This window comes from Balaenoptera acutorostrata, chromosome 13, assembly GCF_949987535.1.
Source record: "Balaenoptera acutorostrata chromosome 13, mBalAcu1.1, whole genome shotgun sequence".
Lineage (NCBI taxonomy): Eukaryota > Metazoa > Chordata > Mammalia > Artiodactyla > Balaenopteridae > Balaenoptera > Balaenoptera acutorostrata.
Window position 1 is genome coordinate 4,598,687 of NC_080076.1, and position 22,812 is coordinate 4,621,498.

At 51.2% G+C, this 22,812-nt stretch overlaps 1 protein-coding gene across 1 annotated transcript; it reads left to right on the forward strand.

The window, feature by feature from the left end:
- The first annotated feature begins 325 nt into the window (after positions 1-325).
- Positions 326-18,373, forward strand: DIPK1C (divergent protein kinase domain 1C). Its single transcript, XM_057527062.1, has 4 exons — positions 326-511; positions 9,099-9,773; positions 13,122-13,286; positions 17,557-18,373. Exons 1-4 carry the CDS (start codon positions 326-328, stop codon positions 17,755-17,757), a joined length of 1,227 nt encoding a protein of 408 aa, XP_057383045.1. The 3' UTR covers positions 17,758-18,373.
- Positions 18,374-22,812: the final 4,439 nt, after the last annotated feature.

Sequence of the window (22,812 nt, forward strand, 5' to 3'; positions counted from 1 at the left end):
TACGCAGAGTCGGTACCAGGAAGGAGCTGGTCTTCTTGGGGAAAAGGTGCAAAAAAAAGTGCAAACGGTGGCGGGGTGCGGCGGGCGGAGCAGGGCGTCCCGCGCGCGGAGACCCACTGAACCCCGCCTGCTCGGGCGGGCGCGGGTTGTTGCCGCGGGACACCCCCCCCTCTTCCCCGCCCCCCAGGACGGGCCGGGCGCCCGCGCTGCCTCTCCCCCGCGCCCCCTCCCCTCCGCTTGCTCGGCCTCTCCCCCGCGCCCCTCCCCCGCCGGGCCGCCGAGCCCAGACGCGAGCGCGGGGCGCTGGGCGCCGGGCGGGCGGGCCATGGCGCGGGCGCGGGCGGCGGGCTCGCGGGGCCGGCTCGGGCGGTGCGGGCGGGGCGCGCTGCTGGTCTGCGTCGCGTGGACCGCGGGTTGGGTGCTGGCGGCCGCGCTGCTGCTCCGCGCGCACCCGGGCGTCCTCTCCGAGCGCTGCACCGACGAGAAGAGCCGGCGCATCCTGACCGCGCTGGTAGGTGCCGCCGCCGCCGCCGCACTGCCCCGCGCCGCGCGCCCCGGAGGCAAGGCTGGGACACCCTCCGCGGGCCCCGGGAGCCGGGGACTCGGGCACGGCCGTGGGCCGAGGGGAGGGGGCCCGGACACGGTGCGTGGGATGCGGTCTCCAGTGTGGGACTCTGTCCGGTAGTCCTCCGTGCGCGGGCGGGGATGTCTCCCCCCGTTTCGCCCAAATTGGTCCTTTGTCCCAAGAGAGTCTTCCTGCCCGACTGCTCTCCCGCCGCCCCCAGCCCGCGCTCCTAAAGCAAGTGTTCGGGTCTGCTCCCAGTCTCCCGACTCGGACAGCGGGGCTCGGGGCGCGGGCCGCTGAGGGCTGGGGTCGGGGAGACCACGCCCCTGCCCCTGGACTCGCCGTTCGGTCGCTCGGCCGCTGTTCGGCGAGTCCAGCCTGGGCTGCACCTCGCCGAGCCCCGTGCAGACGGCTCGTAGGGCCCCCGCCCCGCTGCGCCCCAGAGCCGCGGCTCTCCCCAGCGCGGTCTGCGGGACCCAAGACAGAGCGCGTTCAGGCGAGCGGAGCGCGAGGGAGGCGGTCGGACCCTGGGGTCCGAGCGGGGTCTCCGGACAGGGGAGGGCCGGGGGTCTCCATAGCTGAGCCCGGCAATTAGGGAGAGAAAGAAACGCCTGGGCTTACAGGCTGCTGCTGCGCGTTCTGGGCCCCAGAGGCTCATTAGTTGATTCGGAACGCTGGCTGCTCTTTGGTCTGTTTGGTTCGGAAGATGATGCGCATTAGGAGACTTGGATAAAGGTAGGAATCCCTAAAAGGAAGGCCAAGAAAGGTGAAGGTAACGGCAACTATTGTTACATTGATTGAGTGTTCACTTCCTAAAATACTGACATGGAAGTATTTGGTGTGAAAAATGATCTATTTTCTAAGAGACCTTCAAGAAACGCATGGGAAGTTTTCAGTCCAATTGCTTGCATCTGGGTGAGCCTTTTGAGATTGTAGGTTTTCAAAACGTGGTAGCATAAAGGCTTTCAACTAAATGATTTTTTTTAAAAGTGAGATTGGAAAAACTAAAGGAATGAGGTGAAACGGACAAGCTAAACCAAATCATTTTTCCTAATTGAGTCTGACGTGTCCTCATGAATTGATCATAGCGTTGGTGAGATACTCATCGATTCCCTCCATCCTATCTATCAATAATCTATCCATTTATCTGTTCATTGTTACACTGACGTTCTATCAAGTTTTCTTTAAGTTACAAGAGCTCATTGATTTTCCTCAATAACTCCTCTAAAAATTCCTTTCACTGATAAAGATTTTTTTCCCTTTGTTTTGGGGAGACTGATTGACTAATTATAGTGAAAAATGAATACCTGGGCCAGGATGAATATCCATGTACCAAAAATAATAGTCTTTTAGATTAAAATAAAAAACAAACACTATTTTTCATTTCTTTACCTTTGGTGAGAGAAGGCCTAATGGAAATTAAATAGCCTAGTATAACTTAAGTCATTGCTACTCATAACTTTCCCAGCATTCCAGCTCATAAATTAAAACCAATTCTGTTTGGAGGCTGAACCAACATATCTCCTGTGGCAGCCAATCTCCCCTGTTGCCAAAAGAACAATCTGAAATACCATGTCTGTCTGTCTGTCTGAAGTTCACCTGACTGGTTCTCAGTGACCTGATTTTGGGGGGAGCATCATTTGGAGGCCCCCGTTGAGGCCGCCGTTTCTCACGCTCTGCTCAGGACCTGACTTTCCCTCTCTACCCTCTCCATTCTGGATTTGCTGGCGGGAACCCCACACAGCACCGTGGCTCCCGTTCACCCAGGACACTGTGAACTAGACTGAGGTTTGAACAGGACCCCAGTCTCCACATCCCAGACTCTGCCGGGCCCTGGCGGCCACGCAGAGGCTGGCATTGTGGCACTGTGGCCTCCCAGGACTGAATCGAGCCTCTGTCTCTCAGCTCTGCCGGTCCTTTCAATTCATTCTGCCTGGCTTTTATCCTTAATAATAAAACTGGCTGTTATTTTTCTGACTGGCCTCCAGACTCTCATTAGCTTTCACTCTGAATCCCAGAGCGCAGAAGGAATAGCTGCAGCTGAGCCAGAGGGAACCCCTTTCCCTTGGGCGGAGCCAACGGAGTTGTGAACCTCTGAGCACGTTCCCGGGCCCTCATGCCAGGCAGGTGAACACTGCTGGCCCGTGGAGGAGTCTGAGGGTGAAGCTGAGGGGCTGGTTAGGAGCGGGGAGTCATGGGTGCTGGTGCCCCCCCGAGCCTCACCGCACCTCTGGAGGGGGCCCACCACACTCCAGTCTCAAGAGACAGTGTTGGAAGAGCCAGCTGGATTGGTTCCAGAGTCGAGCCCAGGTCTTCCAGCTTCAGAATTTACTGGGCAGACGGCAGCCCTCCTTTTTCCTGTGGCTTTTCAGCTCACCCCGCAATCAAGACATCTCTGTGAGGTTTCCAGAGCCCCACTTTCCCAGGGAACCGTGTCAGCAGGCTGTGCCAGGCTGACTAGCGTTGGGTCTGACTGTTCACAGGCCCGGCTTCCGGTTCTGCAGGCAGAGCGCCTCCCAGGGCGGCGGGGCCGTGTGCTGCGGGTGCCCGCTGAGGCTCACTCGGGGCGGGCTCTGTACGAAGTAGTTTTACACGTATTAATTCATCTGATCTCAGCCTCTGGGGGGTACGTACTTTTATTCCTCCCATTTCACAGATGGCGAACCAAGCCCCAGAGAGGTGGAGTAACTTGTCCCGATTCGCACGGTTACTGTGTCGTGGAGCCAGGATGTGACTCTGGTAGTAGAAACTCCATGACAGAACTGGCTCCTCCAATACTGAAAACCATAAGTAACAACTGGGCACACTGAACCCTTCCGTAGCGCATCACTTTCAAAGCATCTCAAAAAGATTCCTACAGACTCTCTGTTATTCAGAAGGTTTACGTCCCTCCCGGCTAGTTAGATCTTGATGTGACTCAATTTAGTTGCCTACATCTGGGATTTCTTTTTAACAGGGCAGGCTTATCTTTCTTTGCTCTGATAGAAACCCAAGGTCCCAGCGGGACTACAGCATCCAGGGCACATACCCAGAGAGATATTGTAGCAGGGAATGACTCTACTTTCCTGAGTGCTTTGGCCACGTTTGTAATGTCTATCTTCTAAGCTGTCCAGGGGTCAAGAGGGGTTGCAGATTGGCCTGGCTAATTGCTCTGAGATTCTGCAATGCACAGCATAACTGCTCCGTGAAGGAATTCCATCGTGAGATATGAGGGCTGCTAACCGCATAGGAACTTAATTCTCCTTAAAAACAAAAACAAACACACAAAAGAAAACCCAGCCCTTGGGCATGACCTCTGAGACCCTGTCACCGGCTTCCCATACTAGAGAGGACAGGTTTTGTTTTTGCCTGAGAACCGAGATACAAGCCAGAGAGGGAGGTTCTAAGGAACCACCACTGAGAATGCTTTCTACAAGAACTGGGGCTGCTGGGAGTGTGCGTTTGCACGTTTGCACACAACCTATAAGAAATATGAATTCGCTGTTTCATCAATTTTTAAAAAAGCCAGTTAACTACAATGAGACTTTATTAACTTGGTTTTTTTCCCAGCTTATCTTAAAATCTGATACCTGTGGATTTTGTATGCAAACACATTTGGGTACAGAAATGTACCTGTTCAAGATGGCAGTTAGGGCCTCCTCATATCCAGAGGAAAGTGATTTTTTTTAAATGGAGTTAAAAGTACATTACTTCTACTGAGTTTAAAAAGATGAGCTACCTCAGTAGGACATGCTGCTAATAAGGTAATTTCACTCTTGTGAAATGATGACACTTTAATTAGCTTGTAAACTTGTAATCTGTAAATTTACTGGTTTTTAAAAGCCGAGCTAAGTCTTTCTCTGAGTTTAGCAAGCACAGGCATGCAGAAAGCTCCCACAGAACTCACTGGAGCTCTGGTAACCGGAAGAGCCACAGTGGATGAATTTTACATTCTGTATCAGAAGAGTAGGGACTGATGTGACAAAAAGGCCTCATCACAAAGGGTGACGACGAAGAACAGCTCTGCACTAACTGCCCTTGCGTACACTTTGCTTTCGTGTAAGCCATCTCCCATGACAAACGAGGTAGCCGGGGCACGGAAAGTTAGGTCAGAAACCTAGGACAACACCTCCAGTAGCCGGTGGCCCGGCAGGGCTCTGGGCGCCCAGCCCCACCGCCCGCCCTTCCTGATCCGTAGCTTCCCCACAAGCTGCCAGCCGTCTGGAGGCACGCCTATACCTCAACGTGCTGACCTTCAGAAGAATGGCCAAAGGTAATGTTCCCCGCCAAAATCAGCAGACTACATGCCAAATTTCCTTGCATCCCCTGTTTGGAACTGCCTTCTAAATTTGCAGGGGCAAATCTCGTATGGGTTCGATTTGAATTCGATTTCATCGACGCGGTACAGTTTCGTAGAAAACACCATGCTGTGGGGAGCCAGCGGGGGCAGGGGATGGTGCGGTGGCTCACGGGGGTTATTTAATGGAACCTGGGGCAGAGGAGACAAGAATTCCCACTGGCAGGTGGGGCGGCCTCCCAGGGAAGGTGCGTCGGACCCTGGCAGGGGGGAGCATTCTGTCAGGTGGAGACGCAGCAAGTGGCGTTTTGGGCAGGATGCCCAGTCCCTGACGCACTGGCACTTGCTCTAACCCTGCCCTCTGCTCCCCTGAACTGTCTGGTTCTCTGAACACTCAAGCGACTTTGCATCTGTGGGTTCCTCGGCAGGTCATTCCCTGCCCTCTCCCTCCTGGTCCGCTAGGCAGACTCGCAATTCATCTTTCAAAACTGAGCTCGGGTGCATCTCTCCAGGAGGAAGCCTCCCCGGCCCCCTGCCTTCTAATGACCAGGGCTGGAGGGAACTAGAATTCAGAGGCCACCAGGTCCTCTGCACCCATGACCTTGGTTGACCTTTACAGGTCTCCACGACACAGTGTCATCATCCCCTGTTACAGACTTGGAAACAAGCCACAGGCCGGCAAGAGGCTGAGCCCAGAGGCAAACCCAGTGGGCCCCAAAGCCAGGCCTGGCCATGTGCCTTTCTCGCTTACACTCCACTGTCATCTGAGGAGTCTGAAAGGCAGCCACCACGCTCTATGACGCCTGAGCCGGGCACCTGTAGCTGCATCGTGGCTCAGCTCACACACGGCACTGTTAGCTGGAAGGTGGCTGGGTGGGCCCGAGGCAGCTTGCCCACGGCCACTCCCCGCCCTGGGGGTGTGGAGTGGGCTTCTGGGCCCACACGTGTCTCTCATGGCCAGTGACAATTTCAGCCGCAGTTCCAGATGAGGAGAGTGAAGGCCCTGGGCAGTCACAGCTGACACCCTCAGCACTCCCCGCTCTCGAGCTGTGGCCCAGCCAGGGCCCATGCTCCTATCTTGCCCTCCCCATGTCTCTCCTCAGCCTCCCCTCTCTCCCTTCTGCCCAGCACAGCAGGATTCTGAAGCTCGCAGCTCAGGACCCACCTCCTCCTACCAAACTCGATTGTATCACCTGCTTTTCTTTCTTTTCCAGTTCTGTTCTGTCCTTCATACAAAAACACCTTTGATTAAACTACAAATTTGACGACACTCTAAAAAGGATTATGGAATTGAATTAAACCATTTTGGATATACTCAAAGGGTTTAGGGGCTTTATAAGGCAATCAAGAAATAAATGTTGGGCTTCCCTGGTGGCGCAGTGGTTAAGAATCCACCTGCCAGTGCAGGGGACATGGGTTCGAGCCCTGGTCCGGGAAGAGCCCATATGCCACGGAGCAACTAAGCCCGTGCGCCACAACTACTGAGCCTGCGCTCTAGAGCCTGCGAGCCACAGCTACTGAAGCCCACGCACCTAGAGCCCATGCTCCACAACAAGAGAAGCCACCGCAATGAGCAGCCCGCACACCGCAATGAAGAGTAGCCCCCACTCGCCGCAACTAGAGAAAGCCCGCGCGCAGCAACAAAGACCCAACGCAGCCAAAAATAAATAAATTTATTTTTTAAAAAAAAGAAAGAAAGAAATGTTGCCTTTTCTTATCAGGCTTATTACAGAGATGTGAAACTCTGTAAATACCAGATAGAATAGGACAAAGCTGCAGCAAGTAAAATGAACACCCCACATTACTTCCGTCATTCACATCTTTTTTTACTCTTGGGAGTCTCAATCATTTAAACCTTTCATTACCACCTTACCTCTAAGATTATCCTGAAAGGTCTCAGAGGAACCACAATCAGCTGATGCTTTCTTCCGAGGCACCGTGATATGGAAGCAACTCCAAGCAAAGAGAGTCACTCAGAGGGTCCTTATCCCTTTGATGCTCCTCATGACCCCATGCCTTGGAAAGAGGTACCAGGATGAAAAGTAAAAGGATGGCATTTGACCAAAATGGTGTTAAGTTAAATTGCAAGATGTACACAGCATCAAGTGTATTTAAAACAGTTTCATGGGTGTTTATTAATACAGCTGCATTATGGTTGCCTGTTTTCCAAAGACAAAAAGCCAGCCCCAGGCAAACAGGGGGCACTCCCAGACTCCCAAGATCGGGACTCCATCGTGTGCATCTTTGGGTTTGGCAAGCGTGACATCCCCACCACCCAATACGGTGCGGTGCCGAGATCTAACGCGGCAAAGGAGAAGCAGCTTGCGGGAACCCCTCAGCAGGAAGCTGGGCTTGTCTTGGTCCTTTTGGGCTGTTGTCCAGTTACTGCCTGAAACGGTCCCTGAAATCCAGATACTTGTTTCAAGAACAGGGAGTATATCTTTTTAATAAGTGTTTTGGTCATATGCTTTGAACAAGTCACTGAGAGTATTTATAAAGATCCACAATCCCTTATCCAATGCTCTGTGGCCAGGCCTGTTTTGGAATTCACACTGTTTTGGGTGTTAGATAATATGCAGCATATATATACTTTCTATTTTGCATATGAGGCAGCACCAGTAATCAAACAGATCCAGCTGATTAATAACTCTGCAGCAAAGTATATGCAAAGTCACAGGTCAAATACATTCAGACCATAAATAGGCTCTCATCTTTTCAGTCAGATTTGACACTCCATGAGGGCGAAAGAGTCATGGAAAAACTTGTAGTTTTCAGAGCTTTTTGGATTTGGGGATTATTCACATATCCAAGCATTGGAGGTATATTTTCTGACTTGAAGGAGCTGTATATAATCTACTTGGGGTTAATAAAGCTGAGCAGCACGGAACAACCAGAGAGTCTGGCCAGCATATAATTACATACCTGACCTGCCTTTGCCCACGTGGGAGGAAGATGCATCTGGGGGGAAACAGGTGGAGTCAGGAAATAGGCTCAACCCTAATAAATGTGGGTCCAGAGGTTTAGGTTTCCTGAAAGAGATAAAAAAGAAAGAACAGAATAATAATCCTCCCTTTCAATTGGTTTCACACTGGCATCTCCTGCTCCCCCTCTAGCAGGTCTGAAGGACAGGGCCTGTCTGGACCGTATTCTTAGGACGGATGCTTGTAGTGTCGTGGTGGGGTCACCAGGTCCCCCATTGGGCCCAAGAGCCTGACGTTTAGGAGAAGTTCCCCATTTCAGGGTCCCTGAGTGCCTTCCTCACCACCCCCAGGAACCGAACACCCCCCGCTTCTGGAATTTACCCTGCAGGGCTCCTCTTCTGCAGGCGCCCGGTGCCTGCCCTGCCAGCCACGAGGCCTCTTCTACCTCCTGTTTCCTGCAGTGGGCTCTCCAGACCCCGTAGTCCCCCAGAGCCTGCTGGCCTTACAGCCACACCGCTTCCCGGTGACCACAATGGGCGCAAGGAGCGGTTCTAGAGGAAGGGCCATTCCTGGGGTCGCCGGGGACCCACCTCCCGAGGTCTGGCTGACCTGTACTTGACCGGGGGTTGAAAGCTCTCTGGGTGACCCTGACGTGAAGCCAAGAGTTGGGAACCACGGGCCTGGCCCAGCCCTTTCACTGATAGTCAAGGAAACTGAACGCAGATGCAGAAGGCCTTTGCCAGCATCCCCCACCTCAGCTGGAAGTGGGGGAGAGTAGAGACCTGCTTCCTAAGACCTGGGCCTGGGCCTGATGGAGAAACTAGCAAACTTGAGGCGCTCTTTCAAGTCTTTTTTCTTTTTTTAACTTAAATGTATTTATTTATTTTGGCTGCGTTGGGTCTTCGTTGCTGCGTGCGGGCTTTTTCTAGTTGTGGCAAGTGGGCTCAGAAGTTGTGGCACACGGGCTTCAGTAGTTGTGGCTTGTTGGCTTCAGTAGTTGTGGCACACGGGCTCAGTAGTTGTGGCTCGTGGGTTCTAGAGCGCAGGCTCGGTAGCTGTGTCACACGGGCTTAGTTGCTCCGCGGCATGTGGGATCTTCCCGGACCAGGGCTCGAACCCGTGTCCCCTGCATCGGCAGGCGGACGCTTAACCACTGCGCCAGCAGGGAAGCCCTCAAGTCTTTTGCTTCATCATTCCTCTCTGACCCGAGCAGCTGCGTGGTTCAGTCTGGTGAAGGTTCTCTGCACAGCTGCTAGGAGCGTGCTGGGCGCGGGGACCAGCCTCGTCTCTATGCGCTGCTCCTCTGCCGTGCGACCCACTGCCCCCTTCCTTCCAGTGCCAGGACTACCGGGGCGGCGCACTCGGGGGAGACCTGTGCGAGGACCTGTGCGTGGCGGGGCAGCTACGGTACCGGCGCTGCCTGTACTACGAGCGGGGCAAGAAGGTGCTGCAGGCTGACTGGCGCGGCCGGCCCGTGGTCCTCAAGTCCAAGGAGGAAGCCTTCTCCAGCTTCCCGCCGCTCGGCCTCCTGGACGGCCAGCCCGAGGCCGGCGGCCCCGGCTTCCCGGAGGCAGAGCTCCTCCTGCTGGCGGCCGGGGAGGTCAAGAGCGCGCTGGGCCTGGAGCTGGCCGAGGGCGGCCTGGGGCGGCTGGACCTGGGGCGGCGGGGGCCCCGGCTGCGGGGTCAGCTGGCCAGCCTGTGGGCTCTGCTGCAGCAGGAGGAGTTCGTCCTGCTCAGCCTGCTGCGGGGCCGCAGCCCGCACGCGCCGCCCGTGCTGGGCTCCTGCGGCCACTTCTACGCCGTGGAGCACCTGGCCGCGGGCAGCCCCCGCCTCCGGGCCCTCTTCCCCCTGGACGGCGCGGCCCGCGGAGGCCGGGCCCAGGCGCGCGCGCTCAGCGGCGTGGCGCTCAGCTTCCTGGACATGGTCCGCCACTTCGAGCACGACTTCTCGCACCGCCTGCACCTCTGCGACGTCAAGCCCGAGAACTTTGCCATCAGGAGCGACTTCACGGTGAGTGGCTACGGCGTGTGTTTCACCCATGGAGGGCAGGCTTGGGTCCGGGTGGTCCTAAACGAGGGGGGTTCTGAAATCGGGGGAGACCCTGCAGCGTTATGCAACCTTCTAGCCAGGACAACCTCGACCTGCCAAACCTTCCGAGTGGGAATGAGAGAATTTAAAGAACGGAGGCGCCTGCCCGGTGCCGAACTGGGAGGACAGCCGCTCGCAGCGGGAGGCGCGGTCTGTCCTCCTCGAGGGCTGCTCTGTTGTCTCCAGAGCGACTTAGCGCCTTCTTAGGGCTATTTTGAAAGCAAGCAAATTGTGCAGCAAACAGTCTTCAGGAGACGAGGAGCCTCGGAGGATGAGGAGGGAGGCCGGCCTTTGGGGGCTTTTGTACAAAGGCTCAGTAGGGGGACAGTTTTCAAGCTGTCCATGCTCTAGGATGATGGGCAACTTTTATTTTTTTCTTTTTTAATAATATGCCTGTTTTTTTTTAAATTTATTATTTATTTATTTATTTATGGCTGTGTTGGGTCTTCGTTTCTGTGCGAGGGCTTTCTCTAGTTGCGGCAAGTGGGGGCCACTCACTCTTCATCGCGGTGCGTGGGCCTCTCACTATCGTGGCTTCTCTTGTTGCGGAGCACAGGCTCCAGACGCGCAGGCTCAGTAATTGTGGCTCACGGGCCTAGCTGCTCCGCTGCATGTGGGATCTTCCCAGACCAGGGCTCGAACCCGTGTGCCCTGCATTAGCAGGCAGACTCTCAACCACTGCGCCACCAGGGAAGCCCCGCAACTTTTCTAATACTTTCTTCTGGAGAGGTTCTAGTTTCCCTTCTGTGGGTAAGACTTCTAGAGGGACAACTGGCGTTTCGGTGCCTTACACAAGGGCAAGTCCTGCCCAGGGGGACACGTCAGCCTCTGCAGGCTCTGCAGGAGGCAGGTGAGTTTTATGTCCCACTCCAGGCAGTGCCGGCCTACAAAGAATGAACCGAGGTGGGGAAGCAGCAGGAGGACTGGCGCTCCGGGTGGGCTGTGGCCCTCCAGGGCTTCCCTGGTGGCGCAGTGGTTAGGAATCCACCTGCCGATGCAGGGGACACGAGTTCGAGCCCTGGTCTGGGAAGATCCCACATGCCGTGGAGCGACTAAGCCCGTGAGCCACAATTACTGAGCCTGCGCGTCTGGAGCCTGTGCTCCGCAACGGGAGAGGCGCAACGGTGAGAGAGGCCCGCACACCGCGATGAAGAGTGGCCCCCCGCTCACCGCAACTGGAGAAAGCCCTCGCACAGAAACGAAGACCCAACACAGTCAAAAATAATGATATAAATAAATAAATTTAAAAGCAAGGCCTCCAGGTGATTCTGATGCGCGTTCAGTGTGAGAACTAGCGAACTGACGCACCAGCAGGTGGGTTCCCCCTTTGGTCCGCGTTGCAGCGGGGAAGGAGCGCTGTCCTTCAGGTAACGTGTAAGAATTGATGACTCGCAGTCATTCACTTTCTCGGGTCCCCCCTTGCAGGTCTTGAGAATCTGTCCAGCGGTTGCAAAAGAACTAGGAAAACATCTTTACTTCTTGCTCCCAAACTGTTGCCAGAAAGTGCTCTTTTCAAACAGATGACGTTTCCTGCTCTAGAGGCACACTTTTCAGTGGAGAATGAAATAATCCTCATCAATCCGTTCTAGTCTGATGCTAGGACCATGTCTGAAGATGATGAAAGTTAGGTAATTTTGTGCAGGAAAAATTTTATGATTCTCCCCATGTTATCTAAGAAACCTCAGGCAGGTTTTTCTGTTCATTTTGTTACTGTTCTTATTTTAGGTGCATAGAGTTATGCTTCCAGTAGCTGTAATCCATTCTACAGCATACACTAAACTTAAAAAATAAATCTGGCTCTTCCTGGGAGATGAGAAGGGAACAATCAGAGCTGGAAGAGAGAAGTAACAGGGAGCTGAAATTCCACCAGGGGCCCAGGGGAAGCTGGGGAGATGGCCAGGAACTATCAAAAGAAGAGAAGGGTCTTGTAGCCCCCCAAATAAATTATGAAAGACAATAGACTCATTAGCACAGCCTCATATATTTTTAGTGTATTAACCAGTATAAATAATGAAATGAGCTCTTTCTTTTGTCTGAATAATAAGATAGGAAAAATTGATTAAAATGATAATTTCTGTTTGCAGAGCCTGAATTAGTAATTAGACAAGGCTCTTAAATAGGGAAAAGTTCTCTGTTCTTTATTTTCATTATTCTCCACATATTTTGAAATAAAGTATTTTCCCTCCTCTGTTTTACTGAATAATCCCCAAGAAGCTTTACTGCATTCTGGCATCAATCTTGAAGGAAAAAACAGAAAGAACAACCTGGGAATGTGCCTCCTGACTTTGCAGAGAATTGAGATGTAAATGAACACTTTTTTGAGACGCTACCAAAGGGAGAAGGCTGATATTTTGAGGTTGACCTGTGAAGGCTTGTGAAATGCCACAGCCTCCATTAACCTCATCGAGTCTTCTCTTTAATACCTTGAAGCTATACACTGCTTGATTTGGGCAGAGTCCAGGTTTTCTCAGGTTTGAGCTCATCTTTTTTTTTAAATTCAGGTGGTGGAGGAACATCTGCATAATTTAGACATTACTCTTTTTCTGGTTTTGAAGCCTATTTGGGTTGAAGCCAGGAAGATAAATCTGAAATTCCAGGGGCTCATCACATTTTCACGCTGATAGTGGGACTTAGTTTTTGATGCTGCTGGATCAGGGTCCATATGTATCGACCCTAATTTGAGAACTTTGGCTTTGCCACTCCCTGCACTCCCCCTGCTCCCCGCAGCTGGAAACCAGTCAACTCAGGTAACAGCATAAACAGACGGCCTACGTACTGCCCACCCCACTCTCACCATCACACCCTCCACCTGTCCCTTGAATGTAGTTTTCTTTTGTTGCTTATATTCATAGAGATAGATTATCTGTGTCTCACAGCTTTTGTATTCCTGAGCCTTGAATGTCAGAAACCAAAGTGATAAAGCAACAGAAGGGGAAATCAATTCATTTTAAAGATATTTCAGAGATTCAACTTTTAAATCTGAGAAAACTTTCAAAGATGAAAAGTGATGCTAGTTCCACATTCTAGGCTTTCACTAGTGACCACAAAGGTCCTTTCTGCAGTTAAAGCCTTGCCATACCATCTGTGCCAGGGGCTGTATGTCCCCAGCACAACCTGGCTCCTCTTCCCTGCTGGCAGATTTCTGTGACCCCTGAAGTCTGTGACACTTGCACCTGCAAAGGGGCACAGGGGTGGGGTGGTACTGCAGGGCTCCCTCCGTGCTGCGGCCTTGGGGGTCCTCTTGAGAGGCGTGTGCTGTTTCAATTACAGGTGGTGGCTATTGACGTGGACATGGCCTTTTTTGAACCTAAAATGAGGGAGATTCTTGAGCAGAACTGCACGGGAGATGAAGACTGCAATTTCTTTGACTGTTTTTCAAAGTGTGATTTGCGAGTGCACAGGTGTGGAGCCCAGAGAACCAACAGCAACCTGCAGGTGAGCAATGCTGCTGTCCTCTCTGGAGGGGGGGGACCCTGTCCTCTCTGTGGGGGGATCCTGTTCTCTCTGGGGGGGGACCCTGTCCTCTCTGGGTGCCTCTGCCTGCCACACTGTGACATCCCGGTGATGTAGCTGAAGGTCATCACCCTTGCCATATCACCTGGGCTCGGTGTGTCCAGTAAGGGCAGGGATGGTGGGAGATGGGGATCATTTGTTCTTAGTCGTCTACCCCGGAGGTTGTCAGCCAAGTGACCCCATGGGGCTAATGGATGGTGCTCCCAGCACAGCCTTTACTGGGTCCCCCAGAGCCATGAGGACTTGGGTAGCCCTTCTCTCTGGGTCTAATTTCTGCATCTACACACACACACACACACTCCCCCAGAATGAGCACCCAGAGACAGATTCACCAAGGATAAATCTAGAAAAAGGGAAAAGCAGTCCTGAAAACTGGCCAAACCAGAGAGGGTGGGCGACACCACAGATCCGACAGGCAAGGGGTTAGGCCAGCAGGTGGTTAATAGAGGGAGAAAGTGCATGGGTCCCACATCCAGGAGACCAGTGATAAGTAGGAACCCATCTTCCAGCTCTCAGATCCGGTCTAGAGTGAGGGAGACCCAGATGTGGGGCTGGAGACCCCTGCACTGGGAAGACATCTCCCCTCTTGCGGCAGAAGCTGTCTGCTCCCGGCCCTCACTCCAGGCCCTCGGGTGGGTGTGGATGAGCCGGGCTCACAGGTGTTGATCCCAACCAGGAAGAGGTCATGGCAGGGAAGCTGGGCGCACCTCCACCACCGCTGATCTGTGCTCTAGCCTCAGCCTTCCTACTCCGTCATTCTCCTATCCGGTCCACTCCGCAGTCTCACCTCCACCACAGTCTGTTCCTCCCTACAGCCCTCCAGCCCATAAGGCCAATATAACCCCGGTGCACACCTGGTGATGGGGCCAGAGCCTGGGGCTGAGTCACGCCGGCACAGAGGACTGATCTGGGGAGACCTGGACGGTTGTGTAGTTAACCTGGCGGTCCTGGACCAGGCCGAACAAGGCCCTGGCTCGGCAGCCTCTCCAACTTAACATGGGCTCACACCCTCGGCGGGTCTGCAGCGCAACCATTCTTCTCCAGATGTGGGAACAAGATGCTTTCACTAGAGCATCAACCACCCTGTGACCTCAAACCACAAAGTGGGAACACTAACACCTGCCCTCTGCAGCATAACTGGAGACTAGGGTTGTATCCTTAATATATAAACGGCTCTTACAGAGCCGTTAAGCGGTGAGAGGTACACACACACACAACTGGCAAGAGAAGAACATATGACAGATACACGGGAGCTGAAATGCAGACGGCCAGAGAACCTGGAAAATATTTAATCTTACTAGTCAAAGACATGCAAATTAAAACCCAGCGATAATAATTTTTTACTTTTAACTATTGGGAATAGTTGTTAAAATGCTATTAATTAACAGGTGAGGCTTCAGAGAAATGTAAGTAAGAGTCTATATTGTTAACGTGATTGTAAAATTCTACATCCCTCTGGAGGGTGCATGACTGTTGGAAATACTCATTCTCTTTAGCTGAGCAATTTCATTTGTGCACCTTTTCCGATTATTGCCTTTGAATAAAGACCTAGAAACGAAATTACGCTTCCTTTAAGGATATGAGAAAATATGAAGCATTCATTAAGCGAAAAAATGCAGGTTACAAATCAGTATTTACCCATGATCTCATTTTCGTTAAGTAGTATGTGATTGGGAAAGAAGATATCAAAACGTCAAAAGCAATTACTTACGGATGATAGGATTACAGATAATTTTTATTTTCTTCCTTTTGCCCTATATTTTATAAATTTTCTACGGTGGTATGTATTACTTTTCTAACTTACACTTTTACTCAGAAAAAAAAAAAAAAATCCCTGCCCTGCATCAGTTGATTGACAGATCAAAGGAATAGAATTTTCTAAAATTGCAGAAGTAGACCTAATGACATATGGGCATTTAGTATGTTATAAAGGCAGCCTCTCAGGCCAGTGGGAGGGAAGCTGGGTTATACAGTGAGTGGTGCTGGCAAAGTGGGTATTCGGCAACAACAAACGATCACATTAACTCCTGGTTCACTCCTTATATCAAACTAAACTCCAGATGGCTCAAACACTTACACCTAAAAAATGGAATCCTGAATGTTCCAGAAAAAAACTGGGAGAATTTAAAGTATTATCCTAGAGTTCGGAGGCCTTTCTAAGTACAGAACAAAGCTCAGAGGCTATAAGAGGAACAACTGACACATTTAACCATTTAAAAAAAAAATCCACATGGCAAAAACCAAACAAAGTTACAAAAAATATGAGCAAATTTAAAGGTTAAATGAGAAAATTGGCAAAATATTTGCAACTGCTCTTACAGACGAGGAGCATAGAGGACAGAGACAGCCCTTATCTGTCTGAGACTCAGAGCTGCTGAGACTCAGAGCATCCCCCAGCATCGTCCTTGGCTCACGGTAACCCCACATCCCAGGGGCAGCGTCTAGTGATTGGTCAGTGGGGAGGGGGGAAATGCAAAGCCCAGCCCCCTAGCCTCTATAAGGAACAACTCTGTTGGCCATTCCAGTACCAGAAGTTTTCCTTCTCCCTTAGTTCCATGGAAAGATGGTTCCTGAGAACGCCCCTCAATAAATCCCTGCATGCAAACCTCCACCTTACAGTCTGCTCCCCAGGAAACCAATCTAAGCAGGGGACTAATGTCCTTGATATATAAAGAGTATTTACATATCAATATGAAAAAAGTTAACAATCTGATGGAAATGTGGGCAAAGAACATCACCTTGACCACTCACTGGAAAGGAAGCACAGATACTTTCAACCTGACTGATAAGAAGAGCAATACAAATTAAACCATTTTCATTCAACAGTTGACAAAAAAGAAAGACAACACGTGTTGTTGAGGGCATTCTTGTCATACGCTGCTATGCGAGTGTAACTCGGTACAACTTTTATGGGGTCAATCTGGCAATATCAAAACAAAAAATGTGCATACCCCTTGGCCCAGAAATTTCATTTCCAGAAATTTAGTCATATGCAAAATAAAAAAGAAATATGTGCAAGATATGTATTGCAGCATTTTTCATAATAGCAAAAGTTAGTGAACAACCTAAATTTCCATCAACAGGGAACCAGATAAATAACTTATGATATGCATTTGAGGTACAGCCGTTAAAACAAATGGAATATCCTTATAAGGACTGATTTGGAAGGCTCTCCCTGATATTTCGTTAAATGGGAACGGAAGCTATAGAACAGTGTGTGTAATATACTCCCAACCATGTAAAGTAAAAGAAAAAAGAAATGCATGTATATTTATAGACTCTCCAGAAGGACATTCAAGGGAGTGGTTGCCTCTCAGAGCCAAGAGCCGAGTGTCTGGTTGTCAGGAGTGGGATGGAGACTTAAGATTACAGCCTATCTTTTGGGACATTTTCAATGTTTGCCCCTGAAAATGTATTATCAACTCAAAAGAGAAATAAGATAATTTGTTTTTAAACAGAATCCTCAGTCTTGCAGAGGTTGGGAAACACAAGTCAAAATTATAGAAACAGTAGCTCTATAAAATTGAGGCATTTGTTAATTGAGTCTAATATAAAGTGTGACATAGAAAAATGGAGCAGAATATTAATTATGCAGCGCTCCGTCCAACAGGGAGGAAACCATGAAGGCTGTAAAACGGACAGCGTGTTTAAATGCAGAATTTAAAGAGATCTTCAGCCTCAGTGAATTTCATACCCAAGGAGAATTAAAGGCTGTGAGACAGTGGCTTAATTTTTACTTCTCCTAAAATAAAACATCTCAAAGTCTCCTCAAAAAGAGTCTGCAGCCTTTCCCTTCCAATATACCTTTTTTTCAGTGAGCCTCAAGTACTATCACGTTTGCATACCCCTTGTCACCAGCGTGTCCTGGGGCCCTCAGGACAACCCTGCCAGGTGGCGATGACTGTCACCGTGACCAACCTATGGATAAGAAAGTGCGCCCTCAGGGGTGCGGTGACGGCGGGGCTGGCGGCCTCGGGCCTGCCCAGGGCCCAGTCCTTACGCAGCAGCCCCCGCCTGTGACCTTCTGCTGCGGTCCCCTCAGTTCTTTCTGAGTGTCACCCGGAGCTTCCCCCTCGGCATTTCCACCGCACCCGGGGTGGCCTTCTCCCCGCTGGGCGGGTTAGGGTCCAGGAGGGACCCTTCCAGGAGGCCCCCGGGCCTGAGCTGACAGCCCCCTCCCGCCCTCACCCAGGTCGTCTGCGACAAGATCCTCCGCCACTGGTTCTCCTCGCCCCGCCGCAGCCCCGCCGTGTCGGCCCAGCTGCGGCGGCAGCTGCGGGCGGCGGTGCTCGAGTGCGCGGCCCCGGGGGCCCAGGACGCGGCGCCCCGCGTGCTCGCGAAGCTGCGGCGCCTCCTCCAGGCCGCGCTGCGGGAGCTGCAGGAGGACGAGTAGCCGCGGCCCCCGCGCGGTGAAGGGAGCGCGTCCGCGGCGCGGACAAGGGCCTCGGGGACACTTACTGTGTGCGGAGGGGCCGCCCGGCGCTGTTCGTCCCTCAGCCGCCTCCTCCCTCTGCTCTGCTTTGAGGACCCCCTCCGGGCCTCGCCCGTCACCCCTTCGAAGTGACACGAGGGAGGGATTCCCCGCGCCGCGTTCTCGGAAGGAGGCTCCTTTGTGCTGGAGCAAGAGCCCTGCCGCGTCCCTGCAGACGTCATCACGTCACAGAGCGTACCTGCGTGTGTGCGCGCGCATGCGCGAGGGTGAGTGCGCACGTGGCCGTGAGAGTTGCGCAGGTGTGTGGACGTGTGTGCACGCGTGTGTGAGCAGGTGGGTGTGAGCGGGTGAGGGTGTGGGCCTGTGCGCCTCCGGGCGGGGAAGGTGCCTTCTGTGGCGTATCCACTGGCACCGCGGGCCTCGCTAGCAGAGAAGAGTCACCTTGCTTTTGGAATTGAAAACAATAAAAAACCCAAGTCTCATCTCTGGGATCTGTAGTTTGTACTGGCGAGGCTGTGAAAGCACAGTTTACAGTGTTTTTCATTTTGAGGAATGCATGGATTTTACGGATTGTTAACATCGGTTTTAGGGAGCACTTCATCTCTTATCACAGCACATCCTCCCTGGGAGCAGGGGTTGCCGGCTTGGTGAATTCAAGGCAGAGCCAGGGCCGGGTGGCCTGTGCTCAGTGCCTGTCTGTGACCCGGCGCCTCTCTGCTGCTCCAGTGAAGACCAGGCCGCAGGCCCCATGTCATCTGTTGGCAGAATTGGTTCCAGGGGGTTCCCGACGCTGCCGCTCTGCTGCAAGAGAGCAAACGGGAGGAAACTGCATGCTGGTCACTCCCCGGGTCGGGCACGTGGAGCCGGCCAGAGGTCTGTCCACCCTGGGGGGGACACAGGCCGAGTCCACATCTGGGAGGGTGAGAGCTCAGCAAACCACCACAGGCCACCCTCAAGGTAAACCCAGAAAGACGCCAAGAGAGGATTAGGGATTCTGTTGATGGTTGACAAACAGGAGAAGACAAATTAATCTGAAGTTTTAAAATATCACAAATTGACAAATTCCAAGTATTCCTCTTTTCCTTGCCCAAACCCCTTCTGATGCAGACAAAGAGCAACTGCCTATGTATGCTGGTTTGGCTGCATCTCCACTCACCCTGAGGAAGGACGTGTTGGGGGGTGTAGTCTAAGGCCCCCCAGTTCTAACTCTGTGACTCCCCACACTCTGGTTGGAAGGACCCCCTCCCCTCCCCCATCACCACTGGCATTTTCCACATGACTGAATTTCATCAACGGCCTCCTCTAATCAAATATATGAACGACCCACTCTGCCTAGCAGGCAGTAAAAATCCACGCCTGTCACTTTTGTGGCAGAAGTAAATTAAAACTAAAGTTTGAGCACAGGCCCTGGATTAGTAGATTCTAAAAGAAAAGAGAATTGGCTGCGGTGTGCCCAGCGGAGGCTTGTTGCACCTGAGCTGTGCTATTCGAGGTTGTGTCTGCAGTGGTGAGGGTCTCAATGAGCCTCGGGACCCTCGGGGCAGGTTCTCTTTCTGAGCCAAAGGTTCCCACGAAGACGGTGAGAAATAGACGGTGAGGGAGGGAGGCGCAGGGGCTTTACGGTCTGTGCCCTCAAAATAGTCGGCTTTTGCATTGTGAGGGCACATGGGTCTCCTGTGGTTGCCCTGGGGTTACAGCCCTTACTTGGCCTTTGAGCTAACCGCCCAGGCAGTGGAGGGAAAAGGTTCCTTTTCACTTCAACCAGAATGGAAACAAATGTTTCTGTTTGTCATGGAGGCTGTGCAATATGTAATTACCCAACACAATAGTGTTTTTATTGCTGAAAAGTGCAGTTTATTCCTTCCCCTGTGTCTGACCACGCATCTCACACACAAACACACACAGACACACACCACGCCCCTTTCCCATCCTGCCTGGAGAATTCCCTCTATGGCAGTATCTCTTAGACTGTGGTGAAGTTCAGTTTTTGTTTTTTGTTTTTTTTTCAATTTTCAAACCCTTGCAAAATAATACTTTTATATAATACAATAAACAAACACTGTATCTGTATTTAATATTTTTAATGTGACAAGTGAGATTGTTTCTTGCTTATCTGATTAAACAACCACCTTATTTGTAGGGGAAAATGTCTGCCTAAATATTTCTATGTTTTGTTTTAATAACATGCGTAGTAGACAAAACACGCTCAGTGCTGTGCGAATGGGACTCGAAGAGATTATAAAGTGAGCTCAGCAAGCACGGTTTATTCCTTTTAAAGTTTTATCCAAATTAAAGCAAGTAAGTGCTTTATTCATTTATAATCCCTCATCAGAAGTCAATTTTCACAATTTATCTTAATAAATTATAGTTAAAATGATCTTTTGATGAAATGATTCCAGATTTTATGCCCTGTTGGATTACAGGTGACAAACCTTAACTGCACAGAAATTGTAGGCAGCTCAGGCCACATGCTATGACCGCATGATACCTGAACTGGTCCACGAGGGGTGGAGGATGTCAAGTGGCCACAAATGTTTCTAACCCTCCTCTCAGTTCTTATCTCCTCACAGGAAGTGAGTAGCAAGCAGTTCACAGATGTGCCACCTCCAAGAAGTCCTCTAGGCTTGCCTCCCATGGGTCTGCCCCCATGTTCGGCACCAGCCATCTGGGAACACCCAGAACAAATGCCTAGCATTTTAACTTAAATTATTGGAAGAGCAGCTATTTTAAAAACTTGATTTGGAAGCTGTTTTTTGAGCAGCTGGGGTGGGAGAGTTAGGCTGGATATTTCTGAAACTAAGGAACATATAAAGAAACTGTAACATTTACTGTGCTAGTAACTGCAGTGTAGGGGGAAAATGCCACTCTGGCTCTGTAACGTACGTGATTTCTCCCACCTTCTGGGTCCTGAAACCTGTGTTGAAGACGTTGATTCTTGACTTTGGCCTTAATCTTGCTCCTTGTGCTTTTCCAGTGGACTGTATTTCATTCCTCTTAAAGATCGCTGAAGTGAAGCTTCATGAGAAATCCCGTGGGAAGATGTTAAGAGCAGATGCATTTGCTGGGCCCACTTTGAGTCCCTTGGTGGGGCACCTGATTGGTGAGGAGTTCCGGTTTTTCTTCCTGTCTTTGGGAGAAGTCTCCATGCCCCCCCTTCTCTCTGCTTCTTCCTCATGGTGCTCTGGGTTCAGCCTTTCTCCCTTTCCTCTTCTAAAACTGCCAGCATCCCCTGTATTTCCCACGAGTCTATGGTATTTTGTTATAGCAGCCTGGGCTGACTAAGAGGACTGCCCTGCCCTGGACGCTGTCCTTGACCCTCCCTGAGAGCAGTGGGCTCAGCAGTGCAGGGGTGCGTGGCAGAGAGCCTGCTAGGGTGTGAGTGGAGCAATGCCGGGGCTGCCAGAGTCTCCAACTGCCACTTACCTGGGAGTGCCCAAGGTGCCTCCTGGGCAGAGCTGCTGGAAATGGCATTGGCCATGAAGAAGGGAGCCAGCTGCCCCCCAGTAAGTCTGAACCGGTGGGAGGGTTGCCTGCGGGAACGGTCTCTCCCTCACCTCCTAGGCCCCGCTTCCCAATGTAGACAGCGCGGACTCCCAGCTAACATCTGTGCCTTTGCGTGTTGGGAGGCTCTGACCCTGCAAAGGCCTCCGTGCCTTGGCGCTCCTTGCCAAGCTGCTTTCCTGCAGTGTCCGTTTGCTCTCAATGCCCTGAGCTTGTTAATGCTTCAGAAAGACACTGGAGCCAGGGCTGTGTGCAGGGATCAGGGAGATGCTTGTGGCACTTTGTGGTTAAGAAACTAAACTGGGGTATTTGGGCTCACTTGATTGCTTTGTCCTTTATTTTCCCCAATAGAAACCTGAGAGGAGGAATGGAATGCACTGTAGTTGTGAAGCAAGAGTCAGGACAAATGGTCAGTTCTGATGTTCAAAATGTATTAACTTGAAAAGTACACAATCAAAGCATTTACCGAGTCGTTTTATGGTAAGGGATATGCTTAATGGAAATTACAACTGCCTTGGCAACTGCAAGGTGATTGGTCAGCACATTTCTGGAGAACAAGGAAACAAAGCACATTTAGAGAACTTTCTAGAGAAAAGCACTGTGAGAAACACCCCACTCTTCATTTTTATGTTGTTCAAAAGCAGCTTGTCACCTGGATAGGTTTTCACAAGAGGAGTGAATTTTCTCTTAGCCACTTTAAATTATTTTCTCTCTTTAGGCCCAGCTTTATTTTATTGCTGTGTGTCAGGATATACAAATTGACCTGGCATTTGAATGAAAGTAAGTATGTACTTATTGGAAGGCTCCCGAACTTGGAGCCAGAAGCCTGGGGTTAAGGTTCCGGTTCTCATGCTAACTAGTTGTGTAACTTTAGATGAGGCAATTACCTTCTGCCTCAATTTTCTCACCTGCAAAATGTGACATAAATGTTCTTCAGGGAATTGAATGAGATAAAGTAGTTGAAAGAGTCTGTGAACTTGGAAGGGGATTAATGCACAGATGCAAATGTTTCCCTCTAAAAATACCTGCATTTTCATCCACTTTAAACCATGTAAGTCAATCCCTTCTGGCCCATGCTGCTGAAGGGGGCTCCCCAAAGAGCAAGGACAGAGCAGAAGGGCGTGGAGGCTGGTGGGGTCTGCTGGATGTGGCCCTTTGTGGGGCTGGCTGGAGCAGAGCTGGGAAAAGGCATTCATTCCTTGATAGGCATAGAAAGCATCTCTACTTACCGCTATTTTTTAAACTCCCCAAAGTCAGTTTTTCTCTCATCTTTTCAGTTTACAACTGAAAGAACTCTTTCTCTTGTGTCAAGAGTAAGGCCTGGCTCATAGGAGTCACGCTGAAAGTGTAGCTGGTTACGAGTATGATTCGATCACTATTACAACTTCTACAAAAGCCACTCGTACTGTAACCACTAAGGAGAACTGGCCCCAGACAATCCTGGAGGGAAGAATTCTACTTTGGACCCAGTCTGGCGCAAAGCAGGGTCTCAGTCACAAAATTCTGCTGACAGAG

Bases quoted from the DNA above. Each gene is read 5' to 3' on its own strand.
- DIPK1C (XM_057527062.1), top strand. From the start codon at position 326: ATGGCGCGGGCGCGGGCGGCGGGCTCGCGGGGCCGGCTCGGGCGGTGC. The intron at 512-9,098 runs GTAGGTGCCGCC...CCTTCCTTCCAG, and splicing joins GGCGCATCCTGACCGCGCTG to TGCCAGGACTACCGGGGCGG. The intron at 9,774-13,121 runs GTGAGTGGCTAC...TTTCAATTACAG, and splicing joins CCATCAGGAGCGACTTCACG to GTGGTGGCTATTGACGTGGA.